The 22873-nt window shown below is 49.0% G+C and overlaps 1 protein-coding gene and 1 long non-coding RNA gene across 8 annotated transcripts in view; both read left to right on the forward strand.

Annotated features, from left to right (window-relative positions):
• Window positions 1–3034: 3034 nt before the first annotated feature.
• GRB10 (growth factor receptor bound protein 10) overlaps window positions 3035–22873 on the forward strand; it is a 203454-nt gene continuing 183615 nt past the window's right edge. The window contains exon 1 of one of the 5 annotated variants that reach the window (XM_024249931.3): window positions 3035–3258. Coding sequence is in view for 2 of the 5 variants with exons in the window: in XM_054559169.2 (XP_054415144.1) it covers window positions 13994–14109 (116 nt within the window). In the remaining 3 variants the exon portion in view is untranslated. Of the gene's footprint in view, window positions 3259–3606; window positions 4034–10003; window positions 14118–22873 lie in introns of those variants that run through there. The other 4 variants (XM_024249932.3, XM_024249925.3, XM_054559169.2 and 1 more) reach the window with 4 other exon arrangements.
• Window positions 14359–21501, forward strand: LOC129060307 (uncharacterized). Of its 3 annotated transcripts, none has more exons than XR_010140834.1 (3): window positions 14359–17026; window positions 17373–17400; window positions 19307–21501. It is a non-coding gene; the product is annotated as an uncharacterized LOC129060307 (long non-coding RNA). The 3 variants fall into 3 exon arrangements; XR_008526905.2 differs by having other exon boundaries at window positions 17358–17400; window positions 17523–21497; XR_008526904.2 differs by having other exon boundaries at window positions 17523–21497.

Here is a 22873-nt window from a genome sequence, read left to right on the forward strand (position 1 = left end):
TGGCAGGCGCCTGTAGTCCCAACTACTCGGGAGGCTGAGGCAGGAGAATGGCGTGAACCCAGGAGGCGGAACTTGCAGAGAGCTGAGATCGCGCCACTGCACTCCAGTCTGGGTGACAGAGAGAGACTCCGTCTCAAAAAAAAAAAAAATGCAGATCAACCCTGGAGGTGTGAACTCTCCAGAGCTTGGGTGGGCCCAGGGATTTGTAGTGGAAGCAGGCTCCTCAGGTATTCTGGGGCAGGCACTATGATTATATTATGACTATAGACAACCCCCTACCCCTTGCAGGGGTGGACAGGAGGCTGCTTTCCAAACACGTGCTCCGCATGTCCGCATGGGCCACAAGGGATGGTGGCCGGGCCATGTGACTAGCAGTGGCTCATGAGAGCAGAGGCGAGGGCCACTGCTGCTCAAAGCAGTTAGCTGTCAGGGTGCCATTCACCCTGACTACTTTCCCTTTGCCAAGGTTACTGGCAATGTTTGAGACAGTGCCCGGGTCTCAGAGGCTCCTGAGAAATTAATTCACAGGACACTATTCCCCAGTAATGACTATACACTTAGTGCCCTCTCTGTCCCAGGCACTCCCCCTGCTGGAAGGACACTAGTGAAGGGGCACAGAGTTGCCACAGTCACCATGCTTACAGTCAACAGGGGAAGACAGATGTTAATCCATTCATTACTAATTAAAAATTAGAGTCTATCAGATTCTCTACTTTCAGCTGAAGGAGGCTTCTAGCTCATGTTTAGATAATTGAATTTCTCACTATCACGGAATCCTGTGTCCTGACACCTAATTCCAGCTTATACGTTTCCCCTTGGGGAAGTGCTTGAACTACAAGCCTCCCTGCCTTGCCCAGTAGGCTGAGCTCTCCAGGATAACGTATAGGCTGCATGGCTAGATTCCACGGTGGCTGCCACCCTGTTGAGAGGGAGCATTGTGCGTGGGCAGGGGCATTTGGAGTTTGGGGGAAGGGAAGGCATAAGATACAATCTGTATATAGGATTGGCTCATCCAGGATCACTGCACAGAGGACAGCTGCAGCTTCTGCAGCCACAAGAGTGACAAGTTCATGAACTTGCATCAGAAAGTGTCTTTGAATGGGTTCTGCCCACTGATGTCTACAGAGAGCCAGGAAATGCAGGGAATGAGGGCCTGTCCTAGGAATTCTAGAGACTTATGCTAGCAGGAAAACACTTGAGGACATTAATCTTGATCACTTCTCTGTGAATAGTAATGTCTGAAAACCCATACATTTTGAGACAACTAAATGCAATACCTGACTCTAGACCTCAGTAGTGGATCTTGTAACAGAGGGAAAGAAACACTGTGGAAGACATCGTCGGATCAACTGACTATACCGGAATATGGACCTAGATTGGATACAAGTATTTTATCAATATAAATTTACAAATTTGGTGACTATTGTGGTTATGTACATAATATCTCTACTCTTAGAAAGACACATCAATGTATTTAGGGGTAAAGGGGCCATGGTGTATGGAATTTACCCACAAGTGATTCCGAAAGAACATATGTGTATGTATCAAGGAACTTTTGAAACCTCTATCAAAGCCTCCTTGCCTATCAGGCTATCTGACTGATGTAGGCATGGATTGCTGTTTGGACCTTCAGCAGAAGCGAGAAGGTTCAAAGCTGATGCATCTGTGAGAAGTTGGCTCAAACTGAGTTTTCTGTTCTTTAATTTTCGAGTCCTTTGTCTGCAACAGGAGTCCTCTGTGTTCCTTTCTTCTAGGAATCTAAAATCCTTTGACATCATCCTCTCTTGATTTTCATCTTACGTGTTTCTGAGCTTGGACCAATAGGCAAAAATTTTAGGGAGGTCTGTTTCAGTTACAGGGAAGGATGACCTTTCCATGAGTAACATCTGTCTAAGGTGGAATAACTCCTGCTAGAAGCAGGTGCCTACAAGGGGCTTTGGTACAATACCGTACATGGCTTCCAATCCTTGCTCTGCACTTACCAGCTACTTGACTTTCAGCAAGTTACTTAACCTCTCCAAGATTCAGTTTCCCAGTCCGTACAGTGGGACTCTAACAGTAACACCTAGAGGGCCACAGTGGGGGTTACATGCAAGGATTCATGAAGGTTTTGCACAAAGTGCACGCTCCATGAAGGCAAAATATTGTTGCAGCTGCGTTTAGAATACCAAGACCCAGGAAAAGACATAATTATCGTTATGCTATGTGTATTATAGTTTTGACTCGGTAGAGATATTAAGAATCACACTAACGACAATGGCTTCCGTCAATTGGGGGGTAGGGGAGTCTTTTTCGCAGTCACTTTATGTTCCCATTATGACCTCATTTAATCCCCAGGACACCAACCCTCAGGCGGGCGTTATTAGCCCACTGTAAAGATAAGGACATCAGGCTTGGCAGCCTCTCACTCCACCCGCACTCCGATACTCATACGCAGATGGGGCAAACTGAGGCTCAGAGAGGTGAGGCCCCAGACCTGGCTGGCTGTGAGCAAACCCAGGTTTCCTTTTCCCAGGCCGGGTGCCTTCAGCCCACGACAGAGTACGGGGCAGCCCCAGCTCTTCCGTCCCGTCCTGCTGCGCCCAGGATAAAGGATCTGGACGGCGCAGTTAATACTTTGTGCGTTTCAAACAGTTCGCTTATAAATTGTCTTTCGGGACAGGTCCAATTTGTCCTTTCACTGGCGAAGCCGCCTCAGCCGCGGCGGTCGTCGTCCCGCGCCCGAGTCCCGAGGAGTGCAGGAGGAGGGAAACCGCTCAGCAGCCCGGGGCAGGAGCCTCCGGGAGCGTCTGGCCCCCGGGCCGTCCGGCCCGCGGCCCGCGCCCCCGCGCCACGCCCTGCGCCCAGGCCCCGGCTCCTCCCGCGCTGGCGGCCGCCGAGCGGTCCGGGCGGCGGCGGCGGGAGGAGGAGCAGGAAAAGTAGCCGGGGGAGGAGGCGGAGGCGGAGGCGGCGGCGGCGGCGGCGGCAGAGGCGGGGAGGGCGGGCGGGGCCGGGCGAGTTTAAAGCCCATCGAGGGGGTGGGGAGGCCGGGAGGAGGCAGAGAGGGAAGCGAGCTGCGGCCGGGCGGGCTCGGCGCTCTGAGACCCGGTGGAGCCCAAAGTTTCCGCGCAGCCCCTGGGTGGCGGCAGCGCCGGCGGCGCGGGGCGCCCGGGACAGTCTTGCGCGCCGGCCTCGCCCCGCGGGGATCCGCGCCCGCCGCCGGCCACGCCGAGTGTCGCCCGCAGCCACGCGGAGGCGGCGGGGAGCCGCGCGCGGCAGGTACGGAGTTGGGCGGGGAGCGCGGCGGCAAGTTACTTTGTGGTTGGCGTCCCCGCGGGGCCCGGGACGGCCAGGCGGGTCCCCGCGCCGTCATTGTCTGAGCGCTGGGCGGCCGCGGCCGGGAACGCCGGGCCCCGCGGAGGCGCGGCGGGCGGAAGGGCGTCGCCTCCGGGCCGGGGGCTCCGGCGCCCCGGGCCCGCAGCGGGCCGTGCTCGGAGGCGGGACTGGGGCTGCGGGCGCGCGGCGGTGGCGGAGGCAGCCGGGCGCCCCGCCGGGCTCTCCGCGCTGCGTTCCCGACCCCTGGGGGGAGGTGTGGAGTCCAAGCAGTGCATTCTTGAACCATCTTGTCAGACGCCGGCGGCCCGCGGGCTGTGGCGGGGGCTGCGGTCAAGGCCGCGCTCCTGGGGGCCGCCGCCTGGGAGGGTGGGCGCTCGGGCGTCCCTGCAGCCCCGGGTGCTCCGACTGCGCGGCGGGGCCGCGGCGCGCGCGCCCGGGCGTCCGGGACAGTGGTGCCAGACACTCCCAAGTCCCGAGCCGGCCCAGCCTCGGACGGAGGACCTTTTTTTTTGGTTCTGTTGGTGACCCGTTAGCCGCCGCTGGGGCCTAACACCAAGTTGAGGGCTCGCGGATTAGCCGCCCGCCAGCCGTGGAAATGTGATAAGAGCGGTACCGTTTGCAGAAGGAAATTTCTGATGCAACTCTTCGCCTTTGCTGATTGCCTCTCCAAACGCCTGCCTGACGACTGCCCTGGAGCATGTGCGTTATGGAAATTAGGGTATCCTTTACTTTTTATTGTGTGCGTCTTTTCTTGGGATTGGAAGAAACGCGAACTTTTTATGGTTTGCTTTCACCGAAACGTTGGGTAATGTAAGAGAGCCACAGGTGATTTTTACAGGGTCCTGGATCTTTACAATGCGTTTGAAAGAATATTTTCTTGCAAACTTGGTGCTCAGTTTCATTCAAGAGATGGGGGGGAGGGGGGAAAGACCAAAACAAGGAGAGCTCGTGAGTAAATATGCGTTATTGCACAACTTGCTAGTTGCTGCTGTTTAAAAGGCCAGGCCTAGAACACTTTGTTTCTGAAAATGCTGATTCAGCCGTTTGGAGCCCCCGAGTTTCAGAAATGGTGGTCTATTTAAAGTTTCAAGCAGTTTTACCAAGAACACATGTTGTTAGCGCAGCAACCGGAGTTGACTAGGGTTTACAAGACAATGCTGGCAATATTTTAACGAGCTGACCCCGAGTTCCTCTCTTTCCAGGAGGAAAGAGTTAGAATCAAGAGTTTCTACAGCAGTGGGACTTCTGGCTGTGACAGCGGTGAAGTGTCTTTTAGGAGAGTATTTTAAGTAAAAGCATTGAAAACCAACTATTGTTTCCAGGAATGATTCTAGATGTCTAGGTTTTTCTCTTAAAAATCAAAACTCTAGGATCACTGCACGTAATATTTGAATTTTACTGGGACCACTTGAAAGAAAAGGGCAACACAGGCCAATCCCCAGATTACAGGGAGGGAATTTGAGGACAGAGTTACACGCCCAGCAGGCATTGCTCCTGTAACTGAGAAGTGTAGCGACTGATACTTCTGTAGCATTTCACAGTTTACAAGGCACTTTCAAAAGCCTTGTTGGTTTTAATCCCCTCTGCAACCTCCTGATCCCCATTTTACAGGTCTGAAAACCAAGGCTCAGGAGGTTAACTGGCATGCCCGAGGTCATACTGTCAGCAAGTGACAAAGCTGTCACTAGAACCTAAGCTTTGGATCATTTTAGTCTTGTGTTTTATTTGCAAAAGTACATCCATTTCTGAAAGGGAAATGGCGTGGGTCAGGTATGTATATAGCCTGCCAGTCACACACTCGGAGAATGATGATTGCCTGGTCTGGGGGCTCCCAGCCTTCAAGGTTAATGCCATGTTACCAGAGCATTCTAGATATTTCCTTTTAGTTCACTCTCTTTTTACATTTAAATACACATTTATTTTGGGAAGAAATTTTGATATCCATGAAGTCATGAGTTTTGATGTGGTAGTTATGTTTATTGTAATTAAAATAGAAAAGCTGTGTACCCCTAAAGTTATCTATTGCATATTACCTGTTTGGTCACTTTTGGAGCAGCGTTGGCCCAGTCAAAATGCTTTTCATTTGTGGATCAGGAACTCAGAACTGGGCAGGTTCATGCCAGCTACTTGTCCAGAGCTTTGTATGGTGATGGCCACCAGGATTGGGACCAAGGGCAGCCCTGGCCCAGTTTCAAGGGCTATGTCTGTGTCTACTCAGCCTCCAGTAGGAAAAGAGAGCAGTCAGACTCGAAGAGTTAGCTCAGAACTTGATTTTGGTGATCTCTCCGGGTACAGACTATATAATGTGTAGAAATCAAACTCCAGCTTGAACGAAGTCATCTCTTGTGCCTTCAGCTTCATCTTAGAACTGTAGAAATTCTTGATTGGTGTATGTGGTAAAACCTAATGCTTTAAAGGTGGCATAATTTAAGGAATGGAACCTATTTCCTTGGAATTCTGTCCGACTCTTAACTGCAAGGAGAAGAGAAACCTACGGGATGGTAGAATGCATTTGAGCTTGTATCTAGGGTTAGGTTGCCAGCGTGTCAGAGCTCAGAGCTAACTGCAGGGGATTTTGGTCCTGCTCCCTGGAGGGGAAGCCTGTGCCTTTGCACGTTTGCTCCGTAATCCCCGCTTCTGTTTCTCAGTTTATTAAACTAACGTGGCATTGTATGGCTTGTAAGGAGAACATATTTGCCTTGTCTTTCACTTAAGTAATCAGTCCTTCAAAGTTTAAATAAACTTTTTTTTTTTTTTTCCTGGTAGTGGAGACTTTTAACCTGTGCTATTTTATTTTTTTATATAACTGTAGAAGTACAGAAGTGTGGGAGATTATGGAAGAAATTAAGGTCGTCCAACTACTTGGTGGATGAGACTTGGCAGACAGGTACTTTGGAGTTCTAGGGACCACTTTCAGAGTTTGCATACTATTAGGGGTGTAACTGGTCTGATCCATTCAGCCACTGGCTGGTATTTAATTTGTGTGAATATTTTAGCTGCACACTTTTAGGGAGCTGTATCTGTTTTCACTCCTTGTTCCTCTTGGCTGGGACACCTTTGCATCGGACTCCCACCCCCAACCTGGACCACTTCTGACCTGATCTCTGAGAAATGAGCTTTCCTGCACTTTTGTCTTCCGGAGGCTTTTGTCCATGCTCCTGGTGATCACAGGGCCTGCTAACTGCAGGGAGATAAAAGCAGTCAAAGCTTAAAACCACCCGCTTACTCGTGGAAAGGCAGGCTGATGGCTCTTCTTTAATAATGGATTGAAAAATGGTGTGATTGTCCTTTGAGATGGCAACAGAAAAAGCCATTTCCTGGGGTTATCAAAAATAATCTCAGAGGTAGAAATGAGTGGTTCTGATTTTTTTGCTTTTAGGATATAGTGACTCTAAGGAGATTTTTTCTTTTCCCCTGTATTAGAATATTCATATTTTTGAACCATCTACTTTACATATGGATTTTTGGGGAGATTCTTCTTGTCTTTTCAGATCCCTAATTTGAGGGGCTTATTATTTGGGCTGGACCCAGCAACAGAGTGGACTTTTTGTTTTTAACGTCAAGCGTGAGAATGGGCGCTGGGGAGGAATAACCCCTCCCACCATATCGCTTCTTTTCTGCTCTGTTTGACCAGGGCAGCAGGCACACTGCCTCAGTTGACTCCTGGTTGTACTACTTACTAGTTTGGCCAAGCTGAACAAGTGAACCAACCTGATCCGTTAAAATGGAAGCCATAGGCCTGTTTATCCCCATGGCTTGTTGGGAAGGTAGCATGAGGTGTGATGTGTGTGATTGGCACGGTGCAGAGCTCATGCAGTCTTTGTGGCGATGTCTGTAGGCACTTTGCCGTCAGCCTTGTCTTAGAGCAGTTTGTGGACTTGATATCCTGCTTGCTATTGATTTATAAGGTTGGTTAGAAAGGGGACTTGGCTTTTGTATTTTTGTCTTCCAGTGCTTTGTACATGCTAGTTGCACAAAATCTTGTTTGAATTTATCTGAATGTTCTTTGAGCCACAGTCAGTGCTCAGAAGAATCCTTTTGTTGACTGTGTTTAGCGTGACAGTTTGAACTCCTCAAAGGTAGAATTCTAAGAGCAAAGATAGCTGGTGTACTGCAGACTTCACTTGGCTGCAAACCATTTGAACCAGATAATAGTGAATAGCAGGTGTCAAAAATTGGTTTCCTTCAACCAGGAGCAAAAGTTGCGAAGACCCCTGCAGCGCGCAAGCTCTGATGGGCAGCAGCATTGGGTGTGGAGACAGATCTCTGGTCTCCAGGCCCGGGGAGCCTGTGGCATTTGTCTTCAGGCCCCCGCGGTTGGTGTCTGGACTCTTACAGAGGCACTTATCCCAGCTGGGACTGAAATGACTGTGGACCGCTTATCCTGGTCAGGCTGATGTGCTCCTGGGATGTGGCTCCGAGCTCTATCCAGGGCTGTGCTAGTAGGCAGTCCTGCTTCTCCCTGAAGTTCTTGAAAGGTTTTGTATTAGGTAAATGGAACTGGGCATGAACAGCGGCAGTCTTGCCTATTAACATGGGTTTCCCAAAGTACTTGGCACTTTGGCGTGTGTTGGTCCTCATCATTGTGTCATTAAGGTCACTAGAGCTAATGTGGGGTTGGGGGCTGGGATCCTTATGTGCTGGGTCAGTGCAGGTGGCACTGCGTTGGGGACTGCTGTCTGTCTGGTCCTGTCTGTGAGCTGCCAGGTGTCTCACTCTGGGAGCTCCAAGGGGACGTCTGAGCAATAGAGGACCATGAGGGATAGCTGAAGACCCGCTTTCTACCTTCTCTTGTCCTTTCACATGGGAGTCAAGGGTCAGGAACCTCCAAGGCTGCTCACTGCAAGCTACCTGGGCCCCACTGAGACGGCAGGTCCCCACTTCTCTGATGTGCAGGGCGTTTAGTTTACTTATTTGATTTTTAACTTTCATCCCTGGGAGTATTTAGGCAGTGGCTTCCAGCCTTTTTTAAGTGAAGAATCCCCTTTAGTATAAAAACCTTTATAATACCACATATCTCATAGTAATAATTTTTAGATTGCCTGCTTTGAGAAGCTACCATGAATTGAGTAACTTTTAAATGCAGAAGTTTGTACCACAGCCTCCTGCCCAGGGACAGTGCCTGGTGCTGAGCCTGGGGCCCTGCTTGAGATCACTGTTCCTAGACGGTCTTCACATCCTGTGGGAAGTTGAGCTGGCTGGGTCATGTTCAGTGCCCTCTAATTGTCCCGTATGGCCTGATTTAAGCCAGAGGGCACCTCGCCCGCCCATCTTTTCACCCTGGCCACACCACCGTGGCCCAGGACAGGCTGCAGGGGTGTTACCTGAGCCTCCAGGTGTCTGTTCTAGGGTACTGCCCTCTCTCTTCTGAAGAAAATCGCATGCATCTCACAGAATCCCCTCCAGAGAGGAGAACATTGAGTGTCTTGGCCTGCGATCCTAGTGAGGTGATGGAGCGACGCAGGAGGGATAAGGCAGGAGGGCTTCCTAGTGTCATTGTTGCCTCATCTCTCCATCACAGGTCTCCCCGGCCTTCTCCCCACCTGGGCTGGCAGGGCAGTGAGTGGACACAGGCTGTCCCTGTCCTGACCCACTGTCCCTGCCCAGGGCGCTGTCCCCTGCTGTCCTTGCCTGTCCATATCACACAGTGTTTCTGTTCTCTTCATCTGAAGGATCACCTGGTTTCCTAATTCCTAAACACCCAGAGCAAACTATTTTAAAATTTAGTTTGATTTTTAAAATCAGAGTGATATGTAGACATAGGTTAAAGATGAAATAATTCCCCAGAAGTAACTTATCAGCAGATTTTTTTCTGTACGTACCTCCATATTTCCGAAGAGGTCTAGACAATAGATTGCGATTCCTGGCAACCTCCTCCTCCTCCTCCTCCTGCTCTCCAGAGCCCCATTTTTCATGTGATTCTTTGACTTCAAACCCCATGGAAGGTGAGGGTGGTGCCCTTTGCCCCATCCCCACCCTACACTCACTCTTGTCTCCCCATCGTCTCTTCTGGTCCATCCGGCTCCATCAGTATGCAGTGTTGGGATGGTCCCCTAATGCTGCTCATAGCTGAGCCATGTAGTATACTGTGTTAACTGTGATTTTTCTCCTAGGACATTTTGTTTTCTCCTGGAGTTGTTTTTGCCTAGTTTTTAAAATGTACTTATCATTCTCCCCTCCAAACTTACAGAATTATGTGAATCTCCTTTCCAAGGCCTAAGGTGATCTGCAGTTTTATCTTTGGAAGCAGTTCTTCATGTGCCTTTCGGCCTGCAGCAGGCTGGGTTGCTCTGAGGCTCCCTGCACAGCTGTTGTCTTGGAGTCTTTCTTCTCCATTGTCCCAGGAATGCCCCTTTGCCTTTCTCTTGGATCTTACGACTTTTCTTCTTGGTTTATTTCCAAAATTTGATGGAGTACTTTCTATAGAAGCTTCCAAAAAGTGGTGCACAAGATGTCAACTTTTTGAGACCTTGCGTGTCTGGGAAAATGTCCATCTTCTACTCTCATAGTTTACGGTTTGTCTGAATATGGATTTCTAAATTAAAGATAGTTTTCCCTAAAAAATTTAGAGGCTTCCATTGCCTTTAGGCAGAATGGGGTTGAGAAAGAAGCTCTTCTGATTCTTGATTCTGTTTATGAAAGAGTACCAGAGTGGTTTTTTGGTTTGTTTTTTGTTTTGTTTTGTCATGTCTGGACACTTGTAGGATATTCTCTGTGCCTTTGTTCCGAAGTTCCTTGAAGATGCGTCTTGTTGGGTCTACACTTTGTGTGCGGGGTATGTTGAAGGGCCCATTGAAGCTAGAATCTCAGATCTTTCTGGTCTTGGACATGTTTTTGAATTAATCCTTTCATTTCTTTTCTTCCATTTTCCTCTTCTCTCTTTCTAGGATGGCAGTTATTTGGTTTTTAGCCACTTGGATTGGTTCTCTGTGTTTTTGATCTAATAGTCTGTGTCTGTTGTGTTGTTTTTAGGTTTTGGGATATGTCCTCAATTTGACCTTTTAACCTTTCTATTGGATTTTGTTTCTATTTTCATTTTGAATTTCTTAGGATCTCTCTCTCTCTCTCTCTCTATATATATATATTTATATTCTTTTTAAAAAACAGACTTTAGAGCAGTTTCAGGTTTACAGCAAAACTGAATGGAAAGTTCAGAGACTTCCTACATACCCTCTGCCCCACACACGCACAGCCTCTCTCACTACTGGGAATCCTGTACATTTGTTACAGTTGACTATTGACACATTATTGACATTCAAAGTGAGTATTCTTTTTTTAAAGGCATAATATTCTTATTTCATAAATACATCTATCTCATTTGTAGATATTAATTTTTAAAAACTTTTTCTGTATCGTTTCTTCTCTCCCATTTGTAAATGATTTACTTTTTAATTTTTCTGCTTGTGTCCAGCTTACCTGGAAAGCAGAGCCTATGGCAAAACCTTGTGTGCTTCTATTGTAGGAGGGTGTGCCAGCCTGGGGGAGGGAGGCTGGAAGGAGGGAACCTGGGTGCAGGGTGAGGCGGGGTGCCCGCGGTGGGCAGTGCCTAGAATTGAGTGAAGCCAATGGTTCCACATGTGGGGCTGGCTTGTGTCACGAGCTCCCAGTCCTCCAGACAGTGCTGGGAAGGGGTTGGGGTGGAGGATGTATCTCCTGTCAGTGCCCATCACCATGGGCCAGGGTTGCATCTGGGCTACATCCCCGTGGGTGCTGGGTGTACACGCTCTTCAGAGCCCTAGTAGGAGGAGGCTGTGCTGCAGGACATAGGGGTCCCATCAGATGCGGCTCAACAGAGCCGTGGACAGGGCCCAGGGAGGTGAGGCATAGGAAGTGTTTGTCCCGTGCAGTTTGGCCCCATCTTTCACTTTAGAGGCTTTGCTTAGCTGTCTGGGGCCCTTTTTTGTCTTCCCACTTTCAAAAGGACATTGCTCAGAAGTCGACAGGAGCCCTGTGTGAGTGAGCACTTAACTGTGGTCTCTGTGGATGGACGCCTGGTTGCTTGTTGTGGGGCTCATGCTTTTGGGTCTCTTCTCAGCTCTGCAGGAGCCTCTTTCAGTTCTGTTGGAGGTGCTGCTCCAGGAGCTGCTGGGGATGGTGGTGGGATTCATATGGCAGCTAGCATGTGATCCACCAAATCTTTCTGGGACTAAAGGCATGGCTGTGTCTGCTGACCCTGGTCCAGAGACCTGTGTCCCTGCTTTCAGAAAAGAAGTCACCTAGCTGATGGAGCTGGGGAGAGGACCTGGGATGAAATGGGGCCCAGCTGTTCCTGACACTTCCAATTAATCTTGTTTTGGACTCTACGTTTCCCATTTCCACAGGTGAATGGTAGTTCTCATACCTGAGACTTTCTGGTCTTCCACTGAGTATATCATCAGGCTTCATCTCCACTTTCCAGCTTAGCCTTCATCTCTTTTGCCTTTGCTGTCAGTTACTTCTTGATCACTGGCTTTTATGCCTTTTCAAAGATTCTGTTCTTGTTCTAGTAAAGCAAAATGTGTGTCCTGTCAGCCATTCAGTGAAGGTCTGGCTTTTCAAGATTCCTTGTCCATCATTAGATCATTTCTTTCTTGCTCTTCCCACATCCAGGAACAGCTGCTTTGAGCTGGGACCTCTGGCATTTTGTAATAGAGGGGAGTGTGGCAGGGAAGCCCTCTGTCCTGCACAACCCTGTTGTTCTAGCCCAGGAGATGGCAGGGTGCGTGGGATGTTCAGGCAAAGGAGTTCACCATCTAGGCTGGGAGCTGCTGGGCAGGGAGGCAGAGGAACACTCAAGCCACCATTGTGGGGTTGACCGCAGAGGTGGATGAAGCCACTGTGTCAGACCGCAGAAAAGTCTCATATCTGGAGTCTGGTAGGAACACCGAGTTCTCCCAGTCAGTAACCTGCTCTGGACTTTGGATGAGTTACATAATTTCTCTACACTTTGGTTTCTCCCCGAATCTCAGGGTTTGATTCTGTGCTTCCATTTCCCATTCTGTGCCTTGCGATGTTCACTCTGTGGCATCTTCTCTGAGGGGTGCGCAGTTAGAGTTAAAAGCACTAACACCTTCAATGTTTCTTGCAATAGCCAGGCCATATGTGGTCAGCCTGGACTGTGAGAAAAGAAAGCCTTGTGTTAGTTGTGTTGAAAACTGCTCTTGGCTGCTCTCAGAACCAGCCTTAACTCTGCTTTTGTTTGATCGACTTAAACATACTGGAATTTTGTGGTCATGACCACCATGGAACCTCTCCTTTCGGAGTGCATATCTGCACTTTCTCCAGCCTCCTCCTCCTCCAGTGACCTTCAGGGGCCTGACCTGGCCTCCAAGCAGTTGGACTAGGGTAGCTTTCCACTCTTTGAACCCCAGACTGAGATGGGGTTTTCCCAGCGCCCTGCCCCTTAACATGTGTGAATGCAGTATAGGATCTCAGTTTCAGAATCCATTGTCCACTGTTGACTGTTACGTTCTTACTGCCGTCTACAATGTCTAGCTTTTCCTACCGTGTTCTCTGCTAGAGGGGAGTAGAAAATCTGCTTACTGCTTACTGTGGCCTTGTAAACGGCAGTGAATATCTCCAAACCTTCTGTTTTGCTTCCATCGTTGCAGGCTCGTGTGTATGTCTGTGGTGTATGTGTGTGTGGGGGTGGGGGAGTATGTGTGTGTGTGGTATGTGGGGGTGTGTGTGGTGTATGTGTGTGTATGTATGTGTGTGGTGTGTATGTATGTGAGTGGGTGGGTGTGTGGGATGTGTGTGGTGTGTGGGTGTGTGTGTGAGGTGTGTGTGGGGTGTGTGTGTGTGTGGTATGTGGGGTGTGTATGTGTGTGAAGTGACTAGCACATAGCAGATGCTTGGTATGTATAGGATCTGTTCTTTCCCTCGCTGACTCTCAGTTTAAATGGGACCCTACTTTGTCCTCGTTGTTCAGTAGCGTTATGCCTGTGGCTTCCAGAAAGAGCCTCTCCCTTCCTGGTTCTTGCTCTGACATTTTGGGGAGAAGGGTGAGACGACAGTGATCCTGGAAGAGTAGAACTGGCCGGCCCTGGAGGTGGAAGGTTGCTCGAGCAGGCGGCATCTCTAGCTTGCCGCGGCCGCGATGTCCCCCGCCCGGCTGCGAATGCGGCGTAGCGGGTAGACATGGAGGGCTTTCAGCATCGTCAGAGTGGCCAGTGTGCGCGTCCTTGCCCATCAGGCGGGGGGGCTGTGGGGGAGGAGAGGAGGCAGTGGAGGGAACAAGGGGTTCTTCAGGGTTGCCATGAGAACCAGGGATCCGGGGATTGGGCAGCAGAGGGCCCCCGCCGGGCGTTGGGGCGTGGCCGCGTCACATGGGTTTGGTCCTGGGATTCCTGTTGTGCTCCAGGACCGGGCGCTGCTCCGTCGTCCTCCCGCTCCTCGGGAGCGCCCGGTCCCTCGGAGGCTGAGTGTTGCAGCCGGGCGGCAGCCGGCTCCGCGGAGGGGCCTCCGGGCACCTGCGCGGTGATGGCGCTGGGAGCCCCCGGGCACGCTCGGGCGGTGGCGCGGCATCCCACCCTCGCCCGGATGGCGTCCCCAGAGGTGGCGTTGGCCCGCTTTTCGTGCTAGCGCGTTCGCTTGGCGCGCGGTGGCCCTGAGGCCCCGGGTCGGTTTTCTGCGCCGCAGGCTTCTGGCCGGGGCGGAGCCGTGGAGGACCAGCCCGGCCCGGCTCCGAGCGCTGTCCATGCGGAGCGCTGTCCACGCTCCGGGCACTGCGGGGGCCGGGCCCCGAAGCCCTACCCGGGCCTGCGGCGCGCACGCAGCGACCCCGTGCGGCCAGTGCTGCCGCCCGCTCTCCAGGTACTCAGGTGGGCTCCACCGCGGGCGCTGGGCGGTGGGCGGTGGGCGCGAGCCGGGGCGGCGGGAGGATCGGCCTGCGCAGGCTGCAGAGGCCCCAGCCGCGGCGGGCAGGGCCCGGGAGGGAGGCGGGGAGGTCTTGCCGCGCGGCCCCCTGCCCGCCTGCCGCGGGCTCGCTGCAGTCCGAGATCCCGAGCTTCATTGCCGCCAGCCATAGGACAGTATTATGTAACCATTTTTAATCTTAATTGTTTAATATTATGTAACGAGTAATAACTGTACCCACGGAAACTCGTGACGACGATTCGAGCGAACCTCGCCCGCTCCTTCCTCGCCAGGCGGTGGGCAGCGGGTGTGGGAACCGGTTTGGGAAATGAGTGGATCTGGGCATCCGGGCTACTGCACCGGCTTTTTCTGTGAAAAACATAATGCCAGAGCCTGCCTGGACTTCTCTTAAACCTGGATGGCATGTAGTCCGATATAAAAGCCTTGGGTAAACACATATCGTCAACGTTGCCTGTTTCTCCATGAAAACCTCCTTCTCCCTGGAAGGTGCATATCAGACAATTAATGCGAATTGAGCAGTGAAGATGTGGGCATGGGGTTTGTGTTCTTGATGGAGTTCAAAAAATTGTGCATATGAACACGTAGGACGTCCTAACCCTTGCTCTTTAGAAAAACAATCGGATCACCTGTTCCACACGCCAGTCGCCTCCTTGGTCGGCTGCCATTTGTCTGTTGATAGCATAGTCCCTGCCAGGGTGCTGGGGGGACCTCATCTGCGGAGCCGGCACACAGGTGGCTATGGGCGGGGGAGACTGCAGTCTAAACCCGCAAAGCTCTCCTTCCTAGCCCAGTGAGGGGAAGCGTGGGTGTCTTTCCTCATTGTTCTTTTTAAGTCTGAAAGGCAGCGACTGCAGGGATTATGACGTGCTGGCGGCCAGGGCCTCGGGTGCTGCCTGGAGTCTCCTGCGTGTCTCTGCTCCTTTGATGTCAGCATCGGGGGTGGGAGCAGGGCCCACGCATTTCTCCTTTGGCCTGGGTGGGAACAGGGGAGGTGGTGGGCAGGGCCAGAAGGGCTTACTGGGATTTTCTTTCTCTCTTGTCACTCCAGAGAAAGGTGGTAAAGAACACTTGTTTCAGTTTGAGGTGCTCGGCAGCCACGCACTGAAGGACGGTTTTTAATTGTAGGGTGGGGTGTGAGTGCAGTGTGGTTCAGTCCCCTCCCCGTCTTGTGCTACCTGCCCTTGTACCTGGACCTGTGAATCAGGGATAATAGTTACTATCTTGTAGGACTGAGAATGGTGCATACTAACTGCTGAAGAACACGGTGAATGGAGTTATGGTAATTGCACGACTGGCATGAAGGGGTGAGAGAAGTTTCAGATTGGTCGATTAAAATCTGAGTTATTTTTAATGTCTCCTAAGGATTTCCATCACCAGTTGCTCCTCCAGTCATCATGTAATTACCACCCCAGAACTGGGCTTCCAAACTTCCAGAGAACACTGCATCTTTCGAATTTTGGAGATTAGGCTCCAAAATTTGCATATTTAGGCCACAGCCTAAATTCACTGACACTTGTGTTCCCACAAAAGCCAGGCAGCTTCTTGGAGTATGTACTTGTGACTTAGTAAGAATGTCTTAGGAAACTCGCTTGGACTAGAATGGTTTTACCTTTCTTTCAGACTTGGGAGGCTGCATTCTGATAATTCTCAGGAGGAAGGATGTATAGGAGAGACCAGAGTTTTTAAGGTGTGACCTCTGAACCACCTACATCAGAGCCGACCGCCTCTCGGTGAATATCCCGGGGCCTCAGTTCTGAGCTGTGAAACTGATTTTCTGGGCTTGGGACCTGGAATTATTTGTCTTTGTAAAGCATGCCAGGTGATCCTTACAGGCATAAAGTTTGAGAACTGATGTGGTGTTCTGGGCCTGGTAACTACTGGGGCTTCTGGTGATTCAGTTAGAAAGTTAGCAGCTCCTGTCTAAAGGGTCAAGGGCAGAATGAGGGGAGGCTTTGAGGCAGTATGAGCCCTGTGGACCCTAGGAGGTCTGGGAGCACATGTCAAAAGAGGCCTTTATGTGGGCCTTTTGCTTCTGTCAGATTAAACAAATAACTTGGCACATCTGGTAGTGGGCATGGCCATGCATCACGTGCAGAACTGGTGTGATGGACCATATTTTCTCATATTTCACAGAATTCACTGGCTGGGCATGATCCACAAAGTCCTAACCCATCCCAAACCCTGGAACCCTTTGCATGACGGTTTATTCTGATTTGTTCAGGAGACATATTTCTCTTCTGTTTTCATGTGGAATGGGCTTTCTTCCTCTCACGGCCGGCAGAGGTTAAATTAAAGGGGCCAGAAAGTGCTGAGCTGTGACTAGGATTGGGGGGCCAGTAGGCATTTATTGGCTCCGTTTGCTTCTTTCTTCCCTTTTTTTCTCTGCCTCTTTGGTCAGGGGGTCCGGGACTATCTCTCCAGGGGCGTTTCTGGTCTGTGGAGACTTGCCTGAAGGCACCTGGAAGAGTCTGGGCTGAACTCTAGATGCCTCAGGCTCAAATCTCATATTAGTGAGGGAAGAAAATTCTAAATGTGTAAATGGTACCTGTAAGTCACCTACAAATAATTTTTTTCCTTTCCTGTGCTGTGTCTGGGAGCCAGCTTCTGAGTGTTGTCAAGGTAGTCCTGGTGGCTTGAGACTGGTGATGTGCCGTTGCCAACAATGGCTGCGCACTTCTGAGCAGTTGTTCAGCACTCAAGTGGGATGAGAATGGCAAGGAGTGCTCTGGGTGGCTTTTGACGAGGGACCCCGCCTGTCATTCACTCAACAGGTGTTTGAGGAGCCAGTCTGTCTCCGTCATCTGTTCCTGCCTTACTTAGATGGAAAATAATGAAATCTGTGTAGGAAGGGAGGGTGAGTAGAGGGATGGCCTGGGTTGACTGAACAATAAAATAGTGATGTTAATATATTTTGCTTATTTATTTTCTTAAAGGGAGCTGGCATGTTTCAGTTCTCATACAAGTTAAATATTAACAATGTCTGAAAATACCGCAACTTAAACTTTAATATGCATGGGAATCTCCTGGGGCTGATGATAAAATGCAGCTTCTAATTTAGTTGGTCTGGGGTGGGACCTGAGGTTTTGGGTTTCTGACCAGCTCCCAGGTGTTATGCTTGCAGTTGGTCAGTGGCCCACACTTTGTGCAGTAAGGTCTTAATGCATTTCTCCCTGTGTTCACTTTAGTGTCTTTTTCTCTAGAAATTCTCTGAAGAGGACACTTTACCTGGTAAGAACTATTATTAATAATGCAATTACTTAATCTAAGAATTTTTGTACCAAGAATTTTCTAGTGATTAGCCCTACGTTGTTGTAAATGACGTTCTTAAATGTATCCATACTTTATTCCAGGGGCAAATATTTGTACGGTGTCCTGCTTTGACATTTGTATGGATTCCTATGGATTTTATTTAGTGGTTTCTCTTTTGTTTATGATGATAGAACACTTTTAGAAAGGTTTGAAACCTTTTGAATCTTGAGCGGATTTGGAAGCCCCACCTGCCTTCTTTTAAGAATGTAGGAATTGTATCTGCTTTGAGCTTGTGCACGCTAACACCCCACTTCTTCCAAGGTCCTTGCTCAGTGCCTTCATGTCTCAGCATCACAGCCTGGAACCTGGAATGCCTCCAAGCCATAGAGAGAAGCAATAAAGATGTCCCAGTGGGGCTTCTGGCTGGGGCCCTTGCCTGTTTCTGTCAGCGTGAGCCCGACCCTACCCTTGGAAGTAGGATTGGGTTGTCCCATTATTGCCCTGTCAGGGTAGGTGGTATTAAAGCAGCTTTTGTCTTGCTTGCACTGTGAGTCTGTTCTGTGTATAAGGCTCCACTGTGTGGATCACCTCTGCTTAATGCCACCTTTTGAAAAATTCTACCACCAAAGTTCTTCCTTGGATAGTGAAGACATTTTTGAATGTTTGTATTTGTTCCTGCTCTAGTTGGTCAGTAAATGCATTGATGGGCGCCATGGGACTTTGGACCCATTCCTTTGTCATCTTTCATTAACAGTCTTCCTAGGCTGGTGGTGATGTTGGGCAACTTAATGCTTCCTGAAGGTTTTAGATACTACAGGAGCTAATAATTTATTGCCAAGTAAGTGAGGAAACTTTGGATTAGATAAAGTTGGTTTCTTTGTGGCACAACATTTCAGAAAATTTTGTGTGCCACGATGTATTGTGACACTTTAAAAGGAAGATGGCTAGACTATGGTGGTTCCAAATTTTGGGGGGTCAGAGGGTGGAGCTAGAACCCCTCTTGTGCTGATTATTTCATTGGGCTAGTTTTTTCTTTCTTTAGTTCCGGGATACATGTGTAGAACGTGCGGGTTTGCTATATAGGTATACGTGTACCATGGTGGTTTGCTGCACCTATCAACCTGTCATCTAGATTTTAAGGCCCCCAAGCATTAGCTATTTGTCCTGATGTTTTCCCTCCCCTCAGTCCCTCTCCCCTCCCTGACAGGCCCTGGTGTGTGTTATTCCCCTCCCTGTGTCCATGTGCTCTCATTGTTTAGCTCCCACTGATGAGTGAGAACATGCAGTGTTTGGTTTTCTGTTCCTGCGTTAGTTTGTTGAGGATGATGGCTTCCAGCTTCATCCATGTCCCTGCAAAGGACATGATCTCATTCCTTTTTGTGGCTGCATAGTATTCCGCAGTGTATATGTACCACATTTTCTTTATCCAGTCTGTCATTGATGGGCATTTGGGTTGGTTCCATGTCTTTGCTTTTGTAAGTAGTGCTGCAATAAACATATGTGTGCATGTATCTTTACGGGCTAGTTTCTTCATAGAGTCCTCTCTTTTAAAAAAAATCTGTATTGAGGTATAATTCACATACCATACAATTTACTCATTTAAATTTGAAGTATATAATTCAATTATAATTAGTATATTTACAGATATGTGCAGTGGTGTGTGTGTGTGTGTGTGTGTGTGTGTGTGTGTATACACATTGCTGTGGTCTGAATGTATCACCCAAAATTCATGTGTTGAAACCTAATGGCCAACATGATGTTATTAAGAGGTGGGGCCTTTAGGAGGTGTTTAAGTCATAAGGGTGGACATAGATGGGATTAGGGCCCTTTTAAAAGGGCCTGAGGGGGAATGGGTTTGCTCTCTTCTGCTCTTCCACCATATGAGGATACAGCATTTATTCCCCTCTGGAGGGTGTGGCAACAAGGCACCATCTTGGAAGCAGAGAGAGGCCCTCACCAGACACCGAACCCTAGTGCCTTGATCTTGGACTTCCTCTCCTCCAGAACCATGAGAAATAAATTTCTATTATTTATAAATTACCTAACCTGTGGATTTTGTTATAGCAGCACAGACAGACAGAAATTGATACTGAGAGTGGGGTGTTGTTATAGCAAATACTTAAAAGAAAAGTGGGATTGGGTAATGGGTAGAGGATGGAACAGTTTGGAAGTGTTTGCTAGAAAAAGCCTAGATTTCTGTGAACAGAGCATTAAGAATGATTCTGGTGAGGGCCCAGAAGAAGAGGAGAGCTGTAGAGATAACCTATGTCTTCTTAGAAATTTCTAAGTGGCTGTGATCAGAATGCTGGTAGAATTATAGACAGTAAAGCCCATTCTGCTGCGGTCGTATATGGAAATGAATATCTTATTGGAAACTGGAGGAAAGACAGTCCTTGCTACAAAGGGGCAAAGAACTTGGCTGAATTGTGCCCATACTCTAGGGCTTTGGGGAAGGCAGAATTTAAGAGTGACAACCTAGGATATTTGGTGGAAGAAATCCCTGAGCATAGTGGTCAGTATGCTGCATGACTTCTCTTAATTGCTTACGGTAAAATGTGAGAGAAGTGAATTGAAAATGGAATTTATAATCCAAAGGGAAGCAGAGGCTGGGCACTACGGCTCATGTCTGTAATCCCAGCACTTTGGGAGGCCAAGGTGAGAGGATTGCTTAAGCTCAGGAGTTCAAGACCAGCCTGGGCAATATAATGAGACCTTATCTCTACTAAAAATAAAAAAAAATTAGCGGAGTGTGGTGGTGTGCACTTAGCCCCAGCTACTCAAGGGGACTGAAGTGGGAAGATCGCTTGAGCCTGGGAGGTCAAGGCTACAGTGAGCCATGATTCTGCTGCTGTGCTCTAGCCTGGGTGACAGAATGAGACCCTGTTTCCAAAAAAAAAAAAAAGGAAGCAGAATTTAAGGATATGGAAAATTTTTAGCTTGCCCAGGTTGTAAAAACATGTTTGGGAGAAAACACTAAGGGTGTGGCCAAGTGACCTTTTGATAAGGAGATTAGTGTGGATAGAAGGAAGCCAGATGCTATTCATCAAGATAATGGAAGAATGATCCTGAAGGCATTTCAGAGATTATCAGTGCTGCCCCTCCCATCAGAGGCCCAGAGTACCAAGGCCCAGGGAACAGAACTATGTCAAAGGAGAGGCCTTGGGCGTCTGCAGGACCTCAGCATTCACTGCCCAGCATCACTTCTCTGCTCTCTGCATTACAGTGCAGCCCTCCTTGGATATCCCAGCTGTAGCTCAAGGGGGCTCAAGTGCAGCTAGTTCCATTGCTCTGGAAGGCACAGGCCATAAGCCTAGGTGGCCTCCACGTGGTGCTAAGTCTGCAAGTATGCAGAGTGCAAGAGCTGTGTATGCATGGCTACCTTCACCTAGATTTGAAAGGATGCCTCAGAGAGTCTTGGGCTCAGACAGAGAATTGCTGCAGGATAGGTCTGCTGCAGAGACTCTTGCTAGGATAATGCCTAATGGAGCCATAGGGGCAGGAGTGCCAAAAAAAGCCCCCACTAGGGCAATGTCTAGCAGAGTCTTGTGGCTGGGGGCACACCAGCGAGCTCCCACAAGGGCAATGCCTAATGGAGCTGTGGGGGTGGGGCTGCCCTCGAGAGCCTGTAGCTGTAGAGTTACCAGTGTGTAGTACCAGCCTGGGAGAGCTGCAGGTACCCAACTGTAACCTGTGAGAGCTGCTGTGAGGGCTGTGCCCAGCAGTTGGTGGCAGGGCTGCCCGGGTCCTTGGGAACCCAACTCCTGCCCCATTGTGTCTGGAAGGCAGGACATGGAACCAAAGATTTATTCTCCAGCCTTACCGTTGATTTAATGTTTGTCCTGTTTGGTTTTGGATTTGGTTGGCAAATGTTACCTCTTTTTTTTTTTCTTATTTCTCCCTTTTGTAATGGGAATGTCTGTTCTTTGTCCCCCGGTTTTTTTGTTTTTTTTTTTTTTTGGAGACAGGATCTCGCTGTGTCATTCAGGCTGGAGTACAGTGGTGTGATCTTGGCTCACTGCAACCTCTGCCTCCTGGGCTCAAGCTATCTTCCCACTTCAGCCTGCTGAGTAGCTGGGACTACAGGCATGTGCCATCATGCCCAGCTAGTTTTTTTTTTTTTTTTTTTTTTTTTTGGTATTAGAGATGGGGTTTTGCCATGTTGCCCAGGCTGGTCTCGACCTCCTGAGCTCAAGAAGTCCAGCCGTCTCAACCTCCGACAGTGCTGAGATTACAGGAGTGAGCCACTGCTGAAGTCTGAAGTACTTTGCCTCAGGTTGAAACACATCTTTGAGTCTCACATGTCTGATTTAGATGAAATTTTAGACTTCAGACTTTTGAATTGATCCTGGCCTGAGATAAGATTTTGGGGCTATTGGGATGGAATGAATGTATTTTGTATGTGAGAAGGACATAAATTTGGGGGACTTGGGGTGGAATGCCATGGTTTGAAAGTTTGTGTCTCCTTATGGCCTTATCACTTCCCCAGTGCAACTGTATTAAGAGGTATGGCTTTTGGGAAGTGATAAGGTCATGAGGGCTCCAGTCCCATGAATGGATTCTTGCCCCCATCAAAGGGCTGGAGAGAACTAGCTAGTATCCCCTTTTTGCACTTCTGCATTCTACCATGTGAGGGCACAGCAAGAAGGCCCTCACCAGACACCGAATGCTGGCACCTTGATCTTGAACTTCCCAGCTTCTAGAACTGTGAGAAATAGATTTTGTTCTTTGTAAGTTATCCAGTCTCAAGTATTTTGTTATAACTGCAGAAATGAATAAACACACACACATACATTGTATATACAGTCTTCAATTAATATATTCACAGGTATGTGCAACCACCACCTAGCCAATTTTAGAACAAAAAGAGACCCTGCACCCTTTAGCTATCATGCCCCCACTCCCTGCCATCCCATTGCTCCCCCTGCTTTCCCAACCCTAAGGAACTCTACTTTCTGTCTACATAGATTTCCCTGTCCAGGACATCTCATGTGAATGGAATCGTCTGTGGTTTTTGTGAGTGTCTTCTTTCACTTAGCATAATGTTTTCATGGTTAATCTATGTTGTAGCATGCATTAGTAATTCATTCCTTTTTATGGCTGAATAATATTCCCTTGTATGTGTAGTCCCAGCTACTCGGGAGGTTGAGGCAGGAGAATGGCATGAACCCGGGAGGTGGAGCTTGCAGTGAACTGAGATCGCGCCAATACACTCCAGCCTGGGTGATAGAGCGAGACTTTGTCTCAAAATAAATAAATAAATAAACAAACAAATCAGTTCTCTTGTATGTATATACTACTTTTGGTTTATTCAACTGTTGATGGACATTTGTGTTTCTACCTTTTGGCTATTGTGCATAATGCTTCTGTAAACACTGGTGTATAAGTATCTTTGAGTACTTGCTTTCCATGTTTTTGTATATATGTCTAGATTATAATTGCTTCATTATATGGT

Source organism: Pongo abelii, chromosome 6, assembly GCF_028885655.2.
Source record: "Pongo abelii isolate AG06213 chromosome 6, NHGRI_mPonAbe1-v2.0_pri, whole genome shotgun sequence".
Classification (NCBI taxonomy): domain Eukaryota; kingdom Metazoa; phylum Chordata; class Mammalia; order Primates; family Hominidae; genus Pongo; species Pongo abelii.